This window comes from Scleropages formosus, chromosome 19 (genome assembly GCF_900964775.1).
Source record: "Scleropages formosus chromosome 19, fSclFor1.1, whole genome shotgun sequence".
Lineage (NCBI taxonomy): Eukaryota > Metazoa > Chordata > Actinopteri > Osteoglossiformes > Osteoglossidae > Scleropages > Scleropages formosus.
The window spans coordinates 15,460,154-15,479,137 of NC_041824.1; the positions used below are offsets into that span (position 1 = coordinate 15,460,154).

Genomic DNA, 18,984 nt, shown 5'->3' on the forward strand with positions numbered 1-18,984 from the left:
CAGAATAGCCATGCACTGCTTAGGGATGGGAGGCTATTAGGGGGCCCGAGCTGGTGGAGCGGATGGGGTGAAGGATGATGGCCCGCTCGGATGATGTCATCACGAACCTGGCACGTAGAGGACGGCGGTGCCCTCGTCCATGGCAAACATGTTGGAGCCTGTGCAGATGTACACTCCTGCGTCCTCGGGCTGCACATTCTGGATGGTGAGGATGCCGTTGAAGTCCATGGCCCTGTTCGGCAGCTTCCCGCTGCCCTGGCGAGTCCACACAAGCGTGTAGGCGGGATACTGGAAAGGAAACAGCCTCTGCATGTCAGAGAGAATGCCGTACTCCTGACAACCAGTGCTAGCACTAATGGCAAGTGCAACTTATACATTATGCATGTACGTACACTCACCGGCCACTTTATTAAGTACACCTGTTCAACTGCTCGTTAACGCAAATATCTAATCAGCCAATCACATGGCAGCATCTAAATGCATTTAAGCATATAGACATGGTCAAGACGATCTGCTGAAGTTCAAACCGAGCATCAGAATGGGGAAAAAAGGTGATTTAAGTTACTTTGAACATGGCATGGTTGTTGGTGACAGACGGGCTGGTCTGAGTATTTCAGAAACTGCTGATCTACTGGGATTTTCACGCACAACCATCTCTAGGGTTTACAAAGAATGGTCAGAAAAATAGAAAATATCCAGTGAGCGGCAGTTCGGTGGGCGAAAATGCCTTGTTGATGTCAGAGGAGAATGGCCAGACTGGTTCAAGCTGATAGAAAGGCAACAGTAACTCAAATAACCACTCGTTACAACCGAGGTATGCAGAAGAGCAGCTCTGAACACACAACACATCGAACCTTGAAGCAGATGGGCTAAAGCAGCAGAAGACCACACTGGGTGCCACTCCTGTCAGCTAAGAACAAGAAACTGAGGCTACAATTCGCACAGGTTGACCAAAATTGAACAATAGAAGATTAGAAAAATGTTCCCTGGTCTGATGAGTCTTGATTTCTGCTGCGACATTCAGATGATAGGGTCAGAATTTGGAGTAAACAACATGAAAGCATGGATCCATCCTGACTTGTATCGATGGTTCAGGTTGGTGGTGGTGGTGTAATGATGTGGGGGGGATATTTTCTCGGCACACTTTGGGCCCCTTCATACTAATTGAGCATCGTTTTAACACCACAGCCTACCTGAGTAATGTTGCTGACCATGTCCATCCCTTTATGACCACAGTGTACTCATCTTCTGATGGCTACTTTCAGCAGGATAACATGGCATGTCACAAAGCTCAGATCATCTCAAACTGGTTTCTTGAACATGACAATGATTTCACTATACTCAAATGGCCTCCACAGTCACCAGATCTCAATCCAATAGAGCACCTTTGGGATGTGGTGGAACAGGAGATTCGCATCATGGATGTGCAGCCGACAAATCTGCAGCAACTGCGTGATGCTATCATGTCAGTATGGACCAAAATCTCTGAGGAATGTTTCCAGCACCATGTTGAATCTATACCATGAAGAATTAAGGCAGTTCTAAGGCAAAAGAGGGTCCAACCCAGTACTAGCAAGGTGTACCTAATAAAGTGGCCAGTGAGTTTATATATATACACACACACCCACACACACACACACATTTTCAGAACTGCTTGTCCCAAACAGGGTCGCAGGGAACCGGAGCCTACCCGGCAACACAGGGCGTAAGGCCAGAGAGGGAGGGGACACACCCAGGACGGGACGCCAGTCCGTCGCAAGGCACCCCAAGCGGGACTCGAACCCCAAACCCACTGGCGAGCAGGACCAGGTCCAACCCACTGCGCCACCGCGCCCCCCTAGTTTATATACAGTACTTACATATTACACAGGTAAAGGAGGTACCTTTCTTCGCTTGCCTTATATTGAAACTGATACTTTGTCAATCATAAAATGAGGAGAAAAAATGTGCAGAGTGTGTGCTGAAACTAAAGAATTTAAATGCAAGCCGATCATTGTTATTGCTAAGATTCCCAGCCATGTACCCTCATACAAAAATGTCTGACAGTAAACCCTGAAACATCACTATCCTAAGTCCAACTCTAATCGCTACATTAATTTCTGTTATGCCTGCTTCCACTGAGTTATCCATGTGCTGGGTCTTTGTAAAACAAGGGTCTCAGATGCAATCGCACGGAGCACTGGCGAGGACTGCGGTTTTCCCTCGAACCACTGTATTGTCTTATTCAGTCCAGTTAGTCTATTATTTGCAATAACCATTCCTTTTACTTTCCAGATATATTCCTGCGGTGTACTTTCTCGTTTCTCTTTCTCTGTAATTTAGGTGACTATACTTAAATCCTAATATACTTATATACTAACAAGTGCAGAGGCTAGAGTAAGTCTTACATGGGCACTGATCATTTGGCCATACATGCACTTGCTTTCAGAGTCTGCTGGGTGACATCTGGTTTGAAACCCGTGAGAAGCATCCTCCAGGCCTGGCTCTACCTTGCTTTTGGCTGTGCAGATGAAGCTGACAGTTGATCCCACGGTCACACTCTGTGCTTTGGGCTCTTCCACCATCACTTCAATAGCTTTGGTGGGAACAGCTGGAGAAAGAGAGAGAGAAGTGAAGTATCTCAATGTAGACTCCAGCCAGATCAAACCATCCAAAGAAGCATCAGTACAGAATGCTGATCCTTAAACTCATATCCATGGCTTCCCTATGGAACATAGTTTCATTACCACTCCACCCCAGATCTTGTGTACAGTTACCCAAGAGTTCTTGTGTCATTTTAAATGGTATCACAGCTAAAGGGTAAGCAATGACAATGGTTGTTTTGTATTACTGACATGGTGACATTCCGGCATTCCATTCAAAATTACCAACACCTTACACCTATTATGAAGCAGACTGTCTGTGTTTGTCCATTTTCTCTTTGGGCTCTTTGAGCACTTTGGGCTTTTGCAATGATTTTCTCATAAGACCTTTATGCAAATATGTCATCTCAGTTTGCGCTTTATTTTGAGGACTGGATTCAATGTCAACTGAACATGACCAAGATATATACAGTATATGAACAAGAGTATATTCAGAAAATTGAGCTTTAAAATGGTGTGTAACGATGGTCAACTGTGTTATACATTCAAAAAGGCCTAAGTATGCAAGGTCAGTTTGTTGAGCTTGTGGCCTGGGACATACTTGTGACAACGATCTCAGCACGGCTCCTGTTGGTGTTGCGTGAGTCCCGGCAGGTGCAGATGTAAACGCCAGCATCGCTGGGCTGGATGTTGGAGAAATACAACTCTTCACCTGGCAGACGGAAGAGAGAGTACTGTTGCTGGAGTTGCAAGTCAGGCATCCATTGTGCCAAGCTGGTATGATACTTAACACCCAAACACACTGCATGCCATCCTGTAGAAGTGTGGACAAGCCCAGCCCCAATGAATGGCACGCACCTTCCCTTCGTCTATCTGCCCTGCTGGACAGGGGCTGACCATCCTCCCGGGACCAGAAGTAGTAATGGGGTGGTGAACCAGTCACCTGGCACCGGAGGGTCACAGCACTTCCCTGGGCCACCAAAACTCTCTCAGGGTGCACCCTCACCACCAGGGAAGCTGCATCTGCAACAGCATAGAGCTGTCCACACCATCGTTTGCAGTTCTATGACCAAGGGTCACATTCTAGAGTACTATCAATTGCTCTTCTCCACTAATACTTCTACTGCCTTCAGCTTCCACTGCATATCCATGTTGGCTGGCAGTGGCACCAGCACTGGAACTTACCACTGTAGGGGCGACATTTGATTCTCTCTTGAGGGTTGCCTACAAATCCGACTGCACACCTGTGTAAAGGGAAGGATAGAAACCTCAACCCTATTTTTCAACAAGGTAAACTGATGAGTGAGCACAAGCTGAAGGATGTGGGTAACGTGTATTACCGTTCACAGTACTGGCCGGTGTAACCTGGCTGGCACGCAGTGCATCGATAGCCCCCATTGCCCAAGCTCTCACAGATGGGTGAGAACCTGGCAGGGAGCAAATATTACTATAGTAAGTAAACTAAAAATTTAATTTCACTAGCAAAAAGCTGTAGGCATCAACACTTTTGCAAAACGGCTTCACAGCTTTGAGAATCATGGTTGTGAGTATTTGCCAGATATGCGGGCTCAGCTTGCTCACTGGTTGTCTGGGTCTGCATGTGGGCAGGCACAGGGTTGGCAATCTTCAGGGGTCCCAGCTGTGGGGTCTCCGAAAAATCCAGGTGCACACTGCTCACACATCTCACCCATAGTGTTGTGAAGGCAGCTCTAGGATATGGATGGCGAACAACAGCATTTCAACAGTTACACCTCTTCACTTTTGCTGGTTTTTCACACAGTCGGCACCTCATGGGCTTGAGGACGATCTGGATAAGGAATAACCTTTTCTACATAAAAAGGTGTTTGCAGTCTTTTAAAGTGTGGGTTTTTGATTTTCTTGTATTATGGCTATGAAGAAACACATAATTGGTACAACTACACTGCGCAGTTGGGACAAGGGTGCTTTCATTTGTGCTGAGCTCCAAAATTTGCTTATTCCATTTTTTTAAGTTCATTCCAAGCCGATTCCAAGTTCAACCCAGAATCACACTAAATGATGCCTAATATCATAAGGCTTCAACTAGGGTAACCCGTAACTAACCCGAAAGACAAGGGTAACTTTCCTTGCCTTTCTGAGTGTCGGTTTTTTTAAAGTTGGCATTTTGACTAAAGGTAAAACAATGAATTTTGTATTTCCTTCCTTATATTTTACGTTTAACTTTTTTATATTTTAAATTATACATGAGCGCAGAAAATACACTCAGTACAGTGCGTTTCATAAATAACAATGAAATTCAGCGGTTAGGTAAGCACTTGATGTTTGAGGCTCTTACAGTGCAGATGCCTGTCTCTGGATGGCAAGAGTCCGAGTGTCCGTTGCATTCACAAAGCTCACAGTGGCCCAGGTAGAGCCCTCCTCCGGTCCGTGTGTAGCCCAGAGCGCAGTCCTGCCAACACATCGCTCAAGGTTAGAGGTCAAAGTCTATGACAAATCTTGTGACCCTGAAGGAGAGCAAGAAATGCTTGATCTGCTTCCTTTCAGAAAAGAAAAGTGGTTCATAAAGTCGTTTCTGTGATTTCTATCAGCTCTAAGAAGTAATATCTTTTGTTGATCTAATCCTAACATTATTTTCACAATTCCAGTAACAGTTCAAAATGATCCGACTAGGTCCCTTAGTGAAACGCTGGTTTTATTTCAGTTTTATGATGGCTAAAATAATAGGTTGCAGCAGGTGATGCAGTGGTTACAGCTGACACCTTTGGACTTGAAGGCCCACGTTGCAATCCCTGCTCCTGCTGTAGTACCGTTGATGAAGGTACTTACTCTGAACCGATAGAGTGAAGATTACCAACGTAAATAGCTTAACATTGTAGGTCACTTTGGAGAAAAGTGTCAGAAAAATAAAAGAATAGAAAACAGATGTGAAGTAAAGAACTATTGTACTGGTTTCAATATGTATTTTTTAACATCAAAGACAGGGTGTTACATCACGTTTGTGGAGGACTGTTCTTGAGCAAACAACCGCAGATGTGGCACATCAGCACTCTCACCTGGCAGGACAGTCCCTGGTATCCGGGTGGGCATTGGCACTCCTCCACCTCGAGGGCCTGCCTGAGGCCAGTGTAGTTGGGCACGGCAACCTCCATGCTGACCTTGGAAATGCTGGCTGAGCGCATCTCTGTGTAGTACGAAGCACGGATCAGGATGTCGTCCAGGTCGGCCAGGGCCATAAGCAGGTGCTCGCGTGTGGCGGCCATGCCGTCTGGGCGGCGCCAATGCTCCTGTAGTTTTGGGGGCCGATGGGAAATGCAACACAACCTCGTTTTTACAGGCAGCACAGCAAATGGTGATACAGGTACTTCTGCACCCTTCAACAAGTTAGACAGAGGCAAAGAGTGGCGTTTCTCAAAAGTTAGAGGCTACAATAGAGCTTGCAAGCTCTGCACACAGAGAAACCTGGCAGAACCACCAGCACAGAATGCACAGAACAACTGCACAACTGCACAGAGCAGGATCTGAGTCAAGGAACATGAATGAAAATATGAAGAAGAATCTACTGGTCAAACTGAAAAATTTCTTAGATAATTTCTTGCTCACCTCCCTGAAAACGATCTCAAACTGATGGGACTCTCTTGTCCCGTGCCCCCTGTTCCAAGTCTGCCGAGCGACCAGGGTGATGTCATTGCCCTAAAATTCACGAGTTAAAAGAAAGTCTCAGATTAGGCAAAGTAATTACATACAGTACTATGTTGCAACACTGAGGCATAGAGAGTGGTTGAAATCATACACTGTCTCTTCAATCTGTACTCACAATAATCTGGACGTCGACGTCTTCAGTTGGAGTGCCCCTCTGGCCAGCCACGTAGGAGATGGTGTACTTCAGACGGCCGCCATAGGACCCTACCTGTAGGGCCAGCCAAACATGGTCAATAGTCAACAGTCTGTGTTATGATCAGTAAACAGCTACACAGACTACTCTCTAGCTGGGAAGCTTCTAATCCAAGGCATGTTTCATGAGATAATTAAGGAATTTGGCCAATAATTGGCAATCCCAGATGAAACGGCAATCAAAATTAATTGAAAGCAAAAACGCAGTTATTAGCTTGGGCGAAGAGACTGTTTAAGCTAAGTTGCATTGAAATGCAGTAAATCCACCATTTAACTATGATTTGACAGATAATGGATTTAACAGACAAATTTCTGTGGTTCATAATTCAGTACTTCCCCATTATTTCCCGGTTGATTTTTCAGCACTTTGATACCTCTCTACAGTTCTTTGGTTAATATGTCAGCGTGAACTTTGTGAGGTGTGTTGCAAACATAATGCATATCTAGCATATGCATCATTTTATTGCAAATTAAATTTATTGTGTTGTGTAACAAATATTTATTAAATACACTGAAGAAAAGGACAAATTTCAGTGGAAAACAAAAGTTAGAATTGTTTGAAAAGTTAGAACTCAGAGTTGTATTTGTGAGGAATTTCGTGCGAAGAAACAAACTCAGATATTTGCAAAGCACAAGCTAAGTTTAAAAAAGAAATGTTGTGTCTTCTTGTTAAAAGAAGGTAGATAATTAGTTACTATTTATTTTTTCTAATGCATGATATGCAACACATAGTGAGATTTGTCATTTTTCACATTAACATGGGTACCTTTGTGCATCCAAATATGACTTGTTATTTAAAGGGCTTTTAGTTTTTTATAGGCATTACTTTTGGATTGAACAGACCAGTATTGGACATCCCCACCCTGAACGAGGTTGTTAAATTGCAGATATTTATTAAAAAAAAGTTCAACATATAAAATTTCCATACATAAACCCCAACAATAATTGTTATGTATGCATTTAAATGAAATTTACAACTTTCAGAAGTACAAATTCCATCAGCAAGACAACTTCCTCTGACATTGTCTCACCCATTGCGGACTGGTGTACACCTAGCAATGCTCGTGGAATTAATTCAGTCCTGCCTTGGGCTGAGTGTCTTTCTGTCTATCTGTCCCCATCTGTTTGCAGCACTGTTACCTTGTCCCCTTTAAACTGTGCAGGAAGCTGCCAGAAGAGGACATCCTCTGGGTGGAGGCTGAAACCTTTGTAGACCAGGGCATACTGAGGCAGAGGACGGAGGATGGGTGTGTGTGAGGCACATGAATGGAAGAAAAGGAAAAAAAAAAAAAAAAACAGGGAGAGAGAGAAAGAGCACCTCTGGGTGCAGGGCACAAGCAGAGCAGTTCACGACAGAAAGGGTTCACCTGCAAATGCTCTCCCAACCTGAATCACACAAGTCACACAAGACACAAGTCCTATGAGGTGCATCGTCCCTTATAAAGATTAGTATCACAGTTAGGCTGGATATACAACACGAACAAAGCCCTTGGGTCCATTACACCAATGCCTTGACAGAGCCTTCTACACGGAAAACACCTCTAGAGTAAATAAGGAATGCACTAATGAATGAACAAAAATTGTGGAACAAATGCCATAATAATTCCTGTAACATGCCATTCTTTCCCAGGGGATATATCCTGTTCCTCTAGGGGCACTGCGGTTTCCCTAGGCATGATAGGCACTAATCAAGAACACATTTTACAGGTTGGCATTTTCATGGAGCTGTCCAGCTGCAGGCGGAGGTGGAGATGGTGACTACCTTGCTGGTAGAACTGGGTCTGGAACCAGGTCTGGCACCATGGGGGCCCACAGTGTTCAAGCCCTGCCGAGCTTGAGGCTCAGCCTGTCAACAGCCACCCAACATAGACAGAACCAGTGAAAATCCACAAAGAGAGGAAGGTCTGAGAGAAAAACACTAGTGGCTATATGCTGGTAACATAGAGCTATGTTGGATGAAGTACCTGGGGACCCGAGGGCTGGGAAGAATAACCAGGAGGTGCAGACTGTGGCCCAGAGGCCCGTGAGGAGGAGATACTGGAGGGTGGAGGATGAAGGATAGGGGTATGAGGATGGCTAGAGGACACAGAGCCTGGAGGGCCCAAGGCGGAAGATGCAGCAGGGGTAGATGGGGATTGATGGCCAGTTGATTTTTTTGAGAAGTTGGAAATGAGTGCCCAGATCTCATCATCGAGCTTCTGGATGTCAGCAGAAGACTAGATGGGCACAGATTTATGAAACACCATGACAAAAGGTCTTTGAAACCATGCACAGATGGCAAATGGTATGTCATGCTTTCAACCAAGTACAGAGGTTAGCAAAGCACATGTTGGAATTCAGAACTTTGATAAGACTTGAAAAGGCAAATCTGTGAATCACAGGAAAGCTAAAGTATGAGATAAATAGATTAGATACATAGATAGATAAAAATTTGAAATGTGAGAAAATGGCATATTAGTGATGTGAGAAAGACCATTTCACAAAACAATGTACTTCCTGTTGGATGACCATTCGAAAAGGGCACATCTAACTGACAGACTAAAAATATTAGTTGAAGCATGGAGTCAATATGCTTCAGTTACTTCATGCTGCCACGTCATAGTATGTCTTGGGAAGATGTTAGTGTGGTTGATCAAGATTTTTATTACAAAGTGAAATGGTACTGCAGCACCTGAACCGATAAGCAGTTGACAAGAACATAAACCTTTAAATACAATATATGTTAGCTACCACAGCTGAGCATTTTGTTCATTATTCAACAGTACTGTGCTCAATAGACCATTCAAAACCTGTTAGCAGTCATGGACCAGTCTTGCATGCTGAGATACAAGATTGCAACTCCAATGTCATGCTGGATGACTTGTATGCGTACTGAGATCCGTTCACAATATAAGAAAACATCTCCTCCTTAACTAGTTTAGCTACCTATGTTTTAGGTGAGTTGGTGAACACTGTTTGGAACAACTGCTAGGGTCCAGTCCAACAAGGTTGTAAGACAAATGGGTTGGCTCATGCTGGTAGATACCTTGCTGGCCCGCTTGGCCCTGCTGGGGTTTTTCCCCATGGAATCCATGACCTTCCATATGGAGCTGTCTTTCCTCAACTGCTCCTCTGTCCATCGGGAGTCTTTCTGGATCCGTGAACAAAGTAAGGCCCTTTTTATCAAGGTCCTTCATCTAGGCTGCCACATTTTAGCCCTTATTCTGCAACCCCAGTTGGGGAAAAAGATTCCAAATAATGTGAGATGCGGTATCACATGTCCTCTCCACTTTATAACTCAGTTCCCAGGAATTATGGTTAAGTAATATTCAGAGGTGGGTAGAGTAGCCACAGTACTGAAGTAAAAATATTCTTTCAGAAAATAACTATCCATCTAAAAATACCGATAAAAAAGTTACTTCAGTAAAAATAAAAAAGTTTAGGAAAAACAACTCAAAAAACAACAAGGACTGCAGTTACTTAGATTCAAATTAAGCTTTTTAATGTTACGAACCACTAGCAATGTTAACATCTACAATATGCAGTTAGAAGTAATCTTTTCAATAAATTAAATCTGCTGTGCAAATAGAATTACACTAATCACAGCACAGTCTGCTTGTTATTATTAACCACAATTTAACTGTCCCCTCTGTCCAAGGTTTAGGTTTGTATACTAAACTATTTACAAAATTTACATTTTACCCATTTATTAAGCAGGGTAACTTTATTGTATCAGTTCAGGGTAAGTGTCTTGATCAAGGGTTCTGCAGCAGAGATAGGGATTCCTACTTATGTTCTTTCACTGCAAAGTGATAGCTCTAACCATTATGCAACTGCTGCTCCAAATGAATATCATTCACTTGTTCTTTAGCTGCCATGTTTAACTGAAGTGATTTACAACTGTTAAGCATTTTAAACAGCAGGGTATTCATACTAGAGTAGTTTAGAATAAGATGATAGAGCAGAAAGGGCACTGGGATTCAAACAAATAGCCTGTATGGCACAAATCATTATACGTAACTACTACCCTACAGACTGTCCTGTAGTAAGAACACAGAGACACAAATAATAACACTATCAAAATACCTAATAAATTAAACAGGTCAGTCAACTGAGATGTTCCTGATCCAACAACAGACAGAACCCCTGTAGGATCTGACACGTTCTCCAAACTTGCTTTACTCAGTTTTAATTTTTAAGGAGGAAAAAAGGAAAACACCATATTTCATAATTTCAAATCAAAAGGAGGGTGACATCATGTAACACAGGAAGAGTTTTTTTCTTTACGACTGTATTTGAATCAAATTAAAAAGTACCAATAGCAAAATTTACTCTGAAAAGCACAACTTCTCCAAAAATGTACTTGAATACAAGTAATGGAGTAAAAGTAACCTGTTACTACCCACCTCTTGTAGTATTGTTCAAGCATTTCCAGGTACGTGCGTTTGTGCTTAAACTGAATACTCTCAGAGATATTCTTTATTAAGGATAATGTATATTTCCCATCATGATGGTGAAGTTTTGCCGTTACATTCAGAATTCAGCTGTTTGGTAAGTGTATCCCTCAGTGTCACTGCAGACCACCTTTGTGTGTAACAGAAGAGTTTCTGTTTTCTCTTAAAAGTAATGTGTAATTATATTTTTTCTTTGAGTTCTTTCTATTGTGTATAAAGCTACACAGAGCTTTTGGAGACACTTTTTCAGGCAACAAAAATCCATGTAATTACAAACAATTTACTCCAACACCTAAAGGTCCTTGACTGCCATTACAAGTAGGATGGAAACTGGATCAAAGACATTTACAACATGTTAAAATGCAAAGGAATGCAAAAGCAAGGCAATAATGCGCACTTTAAAACACTGAACACGCGTTTATGCTGAAGGCACCATTACAAAAATGACATAAAATTAACTGGAAATGGAGAAAGACAATTTAGTCCAGTTGCGTTGCATAGAGTATAAACTGAAGCAGATTCCAAGATCCTCTAGTTCATGCAGGTGTAAACATAATTCTCCATATATGTTAGATCTGTGTTAAATAGTATCATAACACATTTTGTTTTAAATAAACGGCTGTGACTCAGTCAATTCACTCACTAAACGATTAACTGGGTTATTGCTAACCAGGGTGAAACAAACCATGCTGCTGTGCTACCAAATCAAAAAAACATGCTACTCTGAAGATCTTTTTCAGTTAGGGTTTCACTTACGTATGACCACATGGGTACTCATGGTTGCACAGCAGGTAGATCTGATGCCTCAAGGCTTCTAAGCTGCTTGGTGGGTGTGGTGATTGTGTCCAGCTCAGGGTGAGTGGAGTTTTAATGTTTTTCCTCATATTTGCACCACCTAGACATTCTGAAAAAGGCCTTGGCAACAACTTTTGTTCCCCCTTTACCTTGGGAACCATGCCAGTAGCTGCTATGGGTGAGACTCAGCTCAATGGTACTTCTATCTGTCTTTCCATCATACATGTGTCACCACCTCTGTGGTAAATACAGGCGACAGCCATCATAATTAATTCCAAGAATATGCCACACACCTGGCGCCTAGGAGACCTAGCTGCCATGTTCACGGAAACTTATTGAGAAACCTCACCCTTCCTTGGACTCAGCTTTGCTTCTTACTCCTTACACCATGTTAATTGTTCTTCGAACCAACACCACAGCCTATGATTTCTGCATTTGAACCCTGACTCTTCAGATCTCAACCCCGCTCTTCGAACCAAGACCATGAACTCGGTCAGCCCCTTGGACCTTGGACACATGCCTGCCTCCTGAGTGTCATTCCCTGGGTCAATTTTCCCAAGTCCCGTATCAGCGCTCTTTCAAACAAGTTCAGTTCCCAGCGACCATGAACGCAGTCGCCCAAACAGTCTTTGCACTTGTGTTCCGACAGATAACACATGAGAAACATGACAATATGACCATGAAAACTGACTAAAACACATTAAAGCTTCCACATATTAGAATGCTATATTTCCTGTTCAGTTGTAATGTTTCTTCTTAGTGTGCACTTAATTTTTCTCTGCAGACTGTAACGTCAAAGAATTAGTCAATACTACTGAAAGGCAAAGCACACTTAAACATGCATGTGGTTAGAATGTATAAGTATTACATTTAGTTCTCTCATGGAACTCCCATACTATCAATACAAATTCAAGCATTAATGTGCACATCAGAAATGTAGACTTCCTTAAACAGAAAGAAAACAATGAAAGCACTACAGTCATCATAGCAGTAACAGAGCAGACTACTGTGCTTTACCTCGTGTTCTCGCCTCATGTGAGTATAGTAAGCTTCGCTCTAAAGTTCGGCCGAGAGAGACAGACATAGCATACTTGTTACTATGGAAACATCACGGCAAATAAACTTTGTTGGGTAAGAAGGAGAGTGGACTTACTGAATAGTGCTGTACAAACGAAGAAGGAATTATTTGTAAGTCCAACAAAATGAATTTAGAATGCACAGCCAGTCTTGCTCGGATAAAAATTAAAAAGTGAATGTCTAACCGAACCCTTTCTTTCATGAGAAAAGTGACTGTTAGAGGAGAGAGAAACAGATTCAGAAAGCTGTAAGATGGAAAGGATCAAGTTTTACACCACAGGTGTAAAGTTGGCCACATGATCTTGACAGGTTCAGACCCCACTCCGATGCACAGTACCTTGTCCCCCTGGTAGGCCTCTGGAAGCTGCCAGTAATGGGCCTCTGGGGTCAGGCTGCCAAAGTTGCTGTAGGAGAGCTGAGTGCCCTCAGTGGACACCTCTACCGTGAAGCCCATGGAAATGCGATTGGTTAGCTGTCGATTCACCAGTGCAAAGCCCTGGAAGTTGCCGGGGGTGAAGGACGAGGACACCTGCAGGGGTGGAGGGGGACATCTCAAGGTTCCCATGTGACGAAACAGATGAAACAGTGTCGACCTAACTGGGAATTTTTCTGATGCCACTGTTCTGATGACCAGTTCAGTTGACTGATAATGGTACATAGACCTGACAGAGATCTATTCAGGCCTGGTTTGGTGCTTGAAGGACACCTGATGAGCTCACCAGGTCTCTGTAGTAGTTGGAGCTGGAGCACTGCTGAGTGACTCCCATACAGAAGCAGGAGAGGCAGCCATCCTTATGGTCAGCGCTCAGGTGGAAGTGGCCTGGCTTGCAGCGGGAGCATGTGCGACCCTCCACATTCATCTGGCGGGGAAGGGGTGGAGGCAGGCAGGAACAACACAGGAACAGAACTTATCCTTCTCACCTTCGTTACAATCATCTGCAACTAACTTCAACAATATTTTCCTTTTTTTTTTTTTTTACACTTTATTTGAATATTAAAATAAAGCTAACGAAATGAAACTATTTCAGACAGACTCAAAATATTAAAAACACACACACACACACATTTTCAGAACCGCTTGTCCCATACAGGGTCACGGGGAACCGGAGCCTACCCGGCAACACAGGGCGTAAGGCCGGAGGGGGAGGAGACACACCCAGGACAGGACGCCAGGCCGTCGCAAGGCACCCCAAGCAGGACTCGAACCCCAGACTCACCGGAGAGCAGGACTGCGGTCCAACCCACTGCGCCACCGCACCCCCCACCAATATTAAAAACAATAATAATAAAAATAATCTATATTTGATTCCTATATTAGTGTCTAGCTGCTCCTGTAGCCCACCTTGCAGCGACACTCTCCATTGCTGTCACAGCCGTCACTTCCTGCGTTGTCACAATTGTAGCAATTTCCTATGTGAATGGCAATATGAAATTAGTCCAAGTATAATTTCAGATATCTTGGTGGTAGTTTTATCTAAGAAAACATATACTGCATTACAAGCTGATTCTATAACCTTGTATTTCTAATCCAAAGGAGAACTTAAACCAAAAGGTTAAGTTCTGTCATCTGGTAAGGTCAACTTAATTCTCTGGCTCATTATAAACAAAAAAGCAAATACAACTGTCAATAATGAAGTTTCCCATAATGCAGCGTGATCCCAATGTATAGAGTTAGCCTAATCATGAGAAGTGAAAATAAATGCCACATTCATCCTTCTTGCTTTGATGTGAAATAGTTTATTTTAGCTAAGCATGTGCGTGGTGGAAAAAACAATGGTGACATGCTGAGGTTGGAATAGGTCTATCTACAGACATATCCTGTTTCTTCTGGGAGAACCCCAGAACAGATTTGCAGGCAGACAATAAACACTGTACCATTGATGTAGTTACCAATGGTGCAGGGCTGTCCAAGTGGAGGGTTGCCAGTGTAGCCAGTTGCACACCTAAAGTGTAAAGAAACAGAAAAGGATCTTTTAGAAGGGTTCTTCTCTTTAGCACCATATACTGTTAATAGGTAGCTAGGATAACTTGTAATAAGGTCATTTGTTGAACTTTACAATCAGACAAGAACAGATCCAATTTTATAGCATATGTGAAAGACTAAAAATAATCAGCTAATTCAGGTTTGAGTGAGTTTGCATATTACATAATTTTTCATATGGTCTTCGGTACAAAAAAATGATACTGCAGATTAAGACACTTTCCCAGTTTGTGTGAACATAAAACAACAAATCATTGTCTTTAAAAACCATAATAAGCCACCGCAGAAGAGGTATGTTTATGCGTAAAATGTTGAAATAGCTTGAGTCTCTCATGACATTGCTGTGAGAGAATCATAAAACTGGGGTTTGATGTAGAATTATTGTTATAAAAGCTGTTATAAAAATGAAGAAAAAAAACATTAATCCTGTCCAAAATTATTAAAAGGTACAAATCTGAATCATCAGAGGTTTTAAATTCAGGATCAAAATTGTAATGCAAATTACTTTCGTCTATGTGTACCCACATTTGCGCTTGACAGCAGGTTTAGCCTTAGGCAAGATTTAGGTACAAACATTTGTATATAAAGTTTGTGCAAAAAGATCCAGTGGCTTGGGAGTAAGACTGGGCTATAGACCTTGTCAAGTACTACAACCTGAATTGCGCACACAGAGGTGATGAGCAACTAGAATGCACATCCCAACAAATTACTTAAGAAACAGTAGAAATCTGGAAGCAGGATTCTTATGATCCATCTTCCCATTTCATTCCATACTTCAGCATTACAGCTATGACGAGATTTCAGAGCGTACAGAATCATGGACATGGGAAAACTGGTCGGGTTTATGCATTGTTCCTGTAGAAAATGCATGGGCTGCAGCCCTGTGGACCCGCAGAGAAGAAAAGAGAAATAACAGACGTCAATGAGATGGCACAAAGAAGCCACTCAACATGTGTGGAATGTTGAAACCATCTCTCCAAAAACCACTAGGTGAACCGAGGAGCTGGACAAGCCTTTCACCTGACACTACACAAAATTCAAAGCCTCGGCATACATTAAGCACTTAGATTAAAAACACTGGCCTGCAGGCAATCTTGCATCTGAAAGCAGAAAGGACTGACAGGACTTGACAAGATTCCAAGTTAACAGTCACAGTAGCTTGAGAAAGGTCACATCTCAAAATTACCCCATGAAGACAAAGTAAAATAGACAGAAGACTGATAACTGGAGGTCAAAGCTACCCAAGCAAGCACCGGTGTCTGCTCCCAAAGATCAATCCTGCAGAAGCCACCAAAATTCCATACTGCAGTATCCATGACTTGCATCTCGAAGTCTTACCTGGATGACCGGGAGTTGCTCCAGGGTTGAGCTGTATGTTGAAGGCAACAGCTCAGGCGGTACTTCAGGTGCTTTAAACTTCACAGCCAATTCAATGCCTAACAGTCCAGCCCACACATCCAAGTACAGTAAAAGTGCACAGGCTCAAGTATTTAGCCATGGGATACAACCTATGATGAGGTTAAAAACCTAAACATAGCAATGAGTACAATGGTTCCTATGCCAAGTGCTTGGCCAAAATGATAAACAGCTTCAGAGGTGAAATAAAAGCAGTCAAAATGACTCGCGGAGTTATATCCTCAATATATAACTCAGTGATAGCTGGCCAGCTACTGGATTACAAAATACACAATAAGACAACAATTGGTCAAAACACCTACAGAATGAACACTTCTCTAATTACCAAGAATAAAATGTCAATCTAGCTATACAAGACAGTTTTTTTAAAATAACTTCCAACATAATTTAGCTGCAGTATACTCAAAAGTTCACGCCTTTCAGGAATTCAGTGAAATATTTGAGATAATTTTTCACCATAAAATGTATGCTTATGTAGTTTGAAATACACAGATAAATCAAATGCATAACTACAGTATGTAACCCTTAATCAGTAATAGGCATGGTAATAGATGAATTTTGTAAATAAGTCGGGAGAAGATTATTTAGGACTTATGAGGAATTCTGTTTAGCATTTGTAACTGGAGAGAAACGTACCTTCCTCATATGTAAACAATAACACCTACTGTACTTAGTACAAGTACTCATAATTTGTATTTTATTATTATGTAAGAGAAAAACTTACCCATGGGTTAAATTTAGCACCAAGCTATAAACCACAGTTTGGAATTTGCAATAGGATGCAAGCAAGAAAATCACACAAAGACCTTGAAAGTCTATTAAACACACTTTGTAAAGTATATTCTGTTGATATAACGAAAGTCTCAAGGGGAGGTCACACTGAACTTTTCGAAAAACTTAAGTCTAGTGAATAAGAACCGTCAGAAAATTATGAGCTGTTCATTAGAAAAATTTTAAGGTAGTATTCTTTAAAAGAAGAGCTGCTGTTTCCTGACACAACCGTAAGTATAATGGCACAGCAAGAGGCAAAGCTTTTGCTTGATTGCAAAAAAAAAAAAAAACAAAAAAAACTACAGAACATGCAAAATATTGCTCCAGTGGTATTAACTTTACAACATCTGACATTTTTACTGCTACAGAAATGTTACCCCCCACCCCCTGATAGCACCTTAGATATATAACAAAAAGTGCAAAATGTGAATTGAAATGACTTCTGAATTTCCTTTGAAGTCAGAATAAATGGCTGGTTAAGTCCACAGAGTGTGTGCACATTCAGGAGGTGGCCTCAAAGATAGTTTGCCCAGTACAGTATTTTCCTTCTGCATTGTCCATGATGCAGGACTCCTGTGTGTTTTAACCTATTCGTAATAATCCCTTAATGAGCAACCTTTAAGTAAAAGGTTTATTTTTTTTTTTATTATTTGTGAATGCAAGAAATTAGCTTTGTACAGGACTCCTGAATCCTTTAAATAAATGTATTATGTTCAAATACAGGGAACCTGATAGCATAATGATTAGAACTGCTGCCTTTGGATCTGAAGGCTGGTGGTTTGAATTTTACCCACTACTGTAGTACCCTTGAGCAAAGTACTTACTCTAAAATAAAATTACCCAACTGCATAAATAAATAAATAGCTTTAGGTAGCTTAACATTGTAAGCTGTCTTGAAACATCAGCTAAATGAATGAATGCACCTATCATGTATTATCATATAAGAAGAGTGATTCAGAAGTCTGAAACCAACAAAATATTTTTAAGATGCCTAATGCTGAATTGATCTAACCAATACCATTTTACATTAGATTAATTGGTGTATCTGTGACATATGTGTGAATACCACTCCACCATCTTGAAGACAGTTATCTTGAATTCAACTCAGTAATTCCACATGGGGGTCTTTCAACGGTGAAGTCCGTTTTTGATATCTTTTTTGATGATGAAGCTTGACATTGTTCCCAGTCAATTTGAACATGCTAAAGAACTTCTGGTTTAAGCCTAGAACAAGCCTCAACGATGTGCGGCTTCAAACCATCCACATTCTGGATCTTTGTTCCAGACACCGTGCACTCCCGTGACTAGGAATAACATCTGCTGCGCTTTGCTCATAACTGGCAACACACTGAAACCATTCTGTGAAATGGTCTCAGCCTGTATTATCGCCAGCGTGATTGCTTAATGTCTGTACTGTGATGGATCAAGCTTCATAACAAATAATGATATCACAAAATGGACTTCACTATTAAGTGTCTTTTGAAATCTTAAATGTTAGTGTGGTCACACGACCCCCTTTCGATTCGGAACTACTGAGTTGAATTCAAGATGGCCAATTTCAAGATCATGAAGTGGTGTTCACACATACCTCATAGATACGCTTATCAATACTGATTAATCCAACCTTAGACATCTTAAAAATATGTGGGTGCTTCCAGACTTTTCCCTAATCCTGTATTTAAGTGCCCGGTTTTAACTGTTATTAATGCCCTCTAATAGTCAGGTAAAATTTTGATAGGTATTGCAAGCCTTCCTAAAACAATATGGAGGGATGGTTCCTGTTTCGGTTTGTTCCTGCGTTTATGACTCTCCTGAAGCAGTCTAAGAAGGTCCAGCATCTTGGACCGAGGCCTTTTCTTCTTGGGATGAACAAGCTTTTTGGATTTACCGTTTCCTTTCCTGCCAGCAGGCTTCTTTGATGTATTCTTGAGTTTAGTTGCCAGTGTAGAGGTCACAAGGTCTGAAACCATCTGGAATTCATAAGACGCTGAAACTGACAGGGTGGCAGCTTGTGATTTGTGATTCCCCCTTGACCCTGGCATTTTTGAGACAGGGATCT

At 41.9% G+C, this 18,984-nt stretch overlaps 1 protein-coding gene across 9 annotated transcripts in view; it reads right to left on the minus strand.

The window, feature by feature from the left end:
• The window catches only part of hspg2 (heparan sulfate proteoglycan 2), a 128,363-nt gene that overhangs the window by 37,624 nt on the left and 71,755 nt on the right, over positions 1 to 18,984 (minus strand). For 8 of the 9 annotated variants that reach the window (XM_029246393.1, XM_029246394.1, XM_018760444.2 and 5 more), the window contains exons 31-45: positions 14,633 to 14,700; positions 14,100 to 14,167; positions 13,477 to 13,617; positions 13,095 to 13,286; positions 6,376 to 6,468; positions 6,162 to 6,251; positions 5,615 to 5,845; positions 4,897 to 5,010; positions 4,164 to 4,291; positions 3,923 to 4,009; positions 3,768 to 3,826; positions 3,441 to 3,605; positions 3,184 to 3,294; positions 2,490 to 2,590; positions 108 to 288 (exon numbers count right to left, since the gene is read on the minus strand). In XM_029246393.1, coding sequence (XP_029102226.1) covers positions 108 to 288; positions 2,490 to 2,590; positions 3,184 to 3,294; positions 3,441 to 3,605; positions 3,768 to 3,826; positions 3,923 to 4,009; positions 4,164 to 4,291; positions 4,897 to 5,010; positions 5,615 to 5,845; positions 6,162 to 6,251; positions 6,376 to 6,468; positions 13,095 to 13,286; positions 13,477 to 13,617; positions 14,100 to 14,167; positions 14,633 to 14,700 — 1,829 coding nt within the window. The remainder of the gene's footprint in view (positions 1 to 107; positions 289 to 2,489; positions 2,591 to 3,183; positions 3,295 to 3,440; positions 3,606 to 3,767; positions 3,827 to 3,922; positions 4,010 to 4,163; positions 4,292 to 4,896; positions 5,011 to 5,614; positions 5,846 to 6,161; positions 6,252 to 6,375; positions 6,469 to 13,094; positions 13,287 to 13,476; positions 13,618 to 14,099; positions 14,168 to 14,632; positions 14,701 to 18,984) is intronic. The other variant, XM_029246389.1, reaches the window with a different exon arrangement.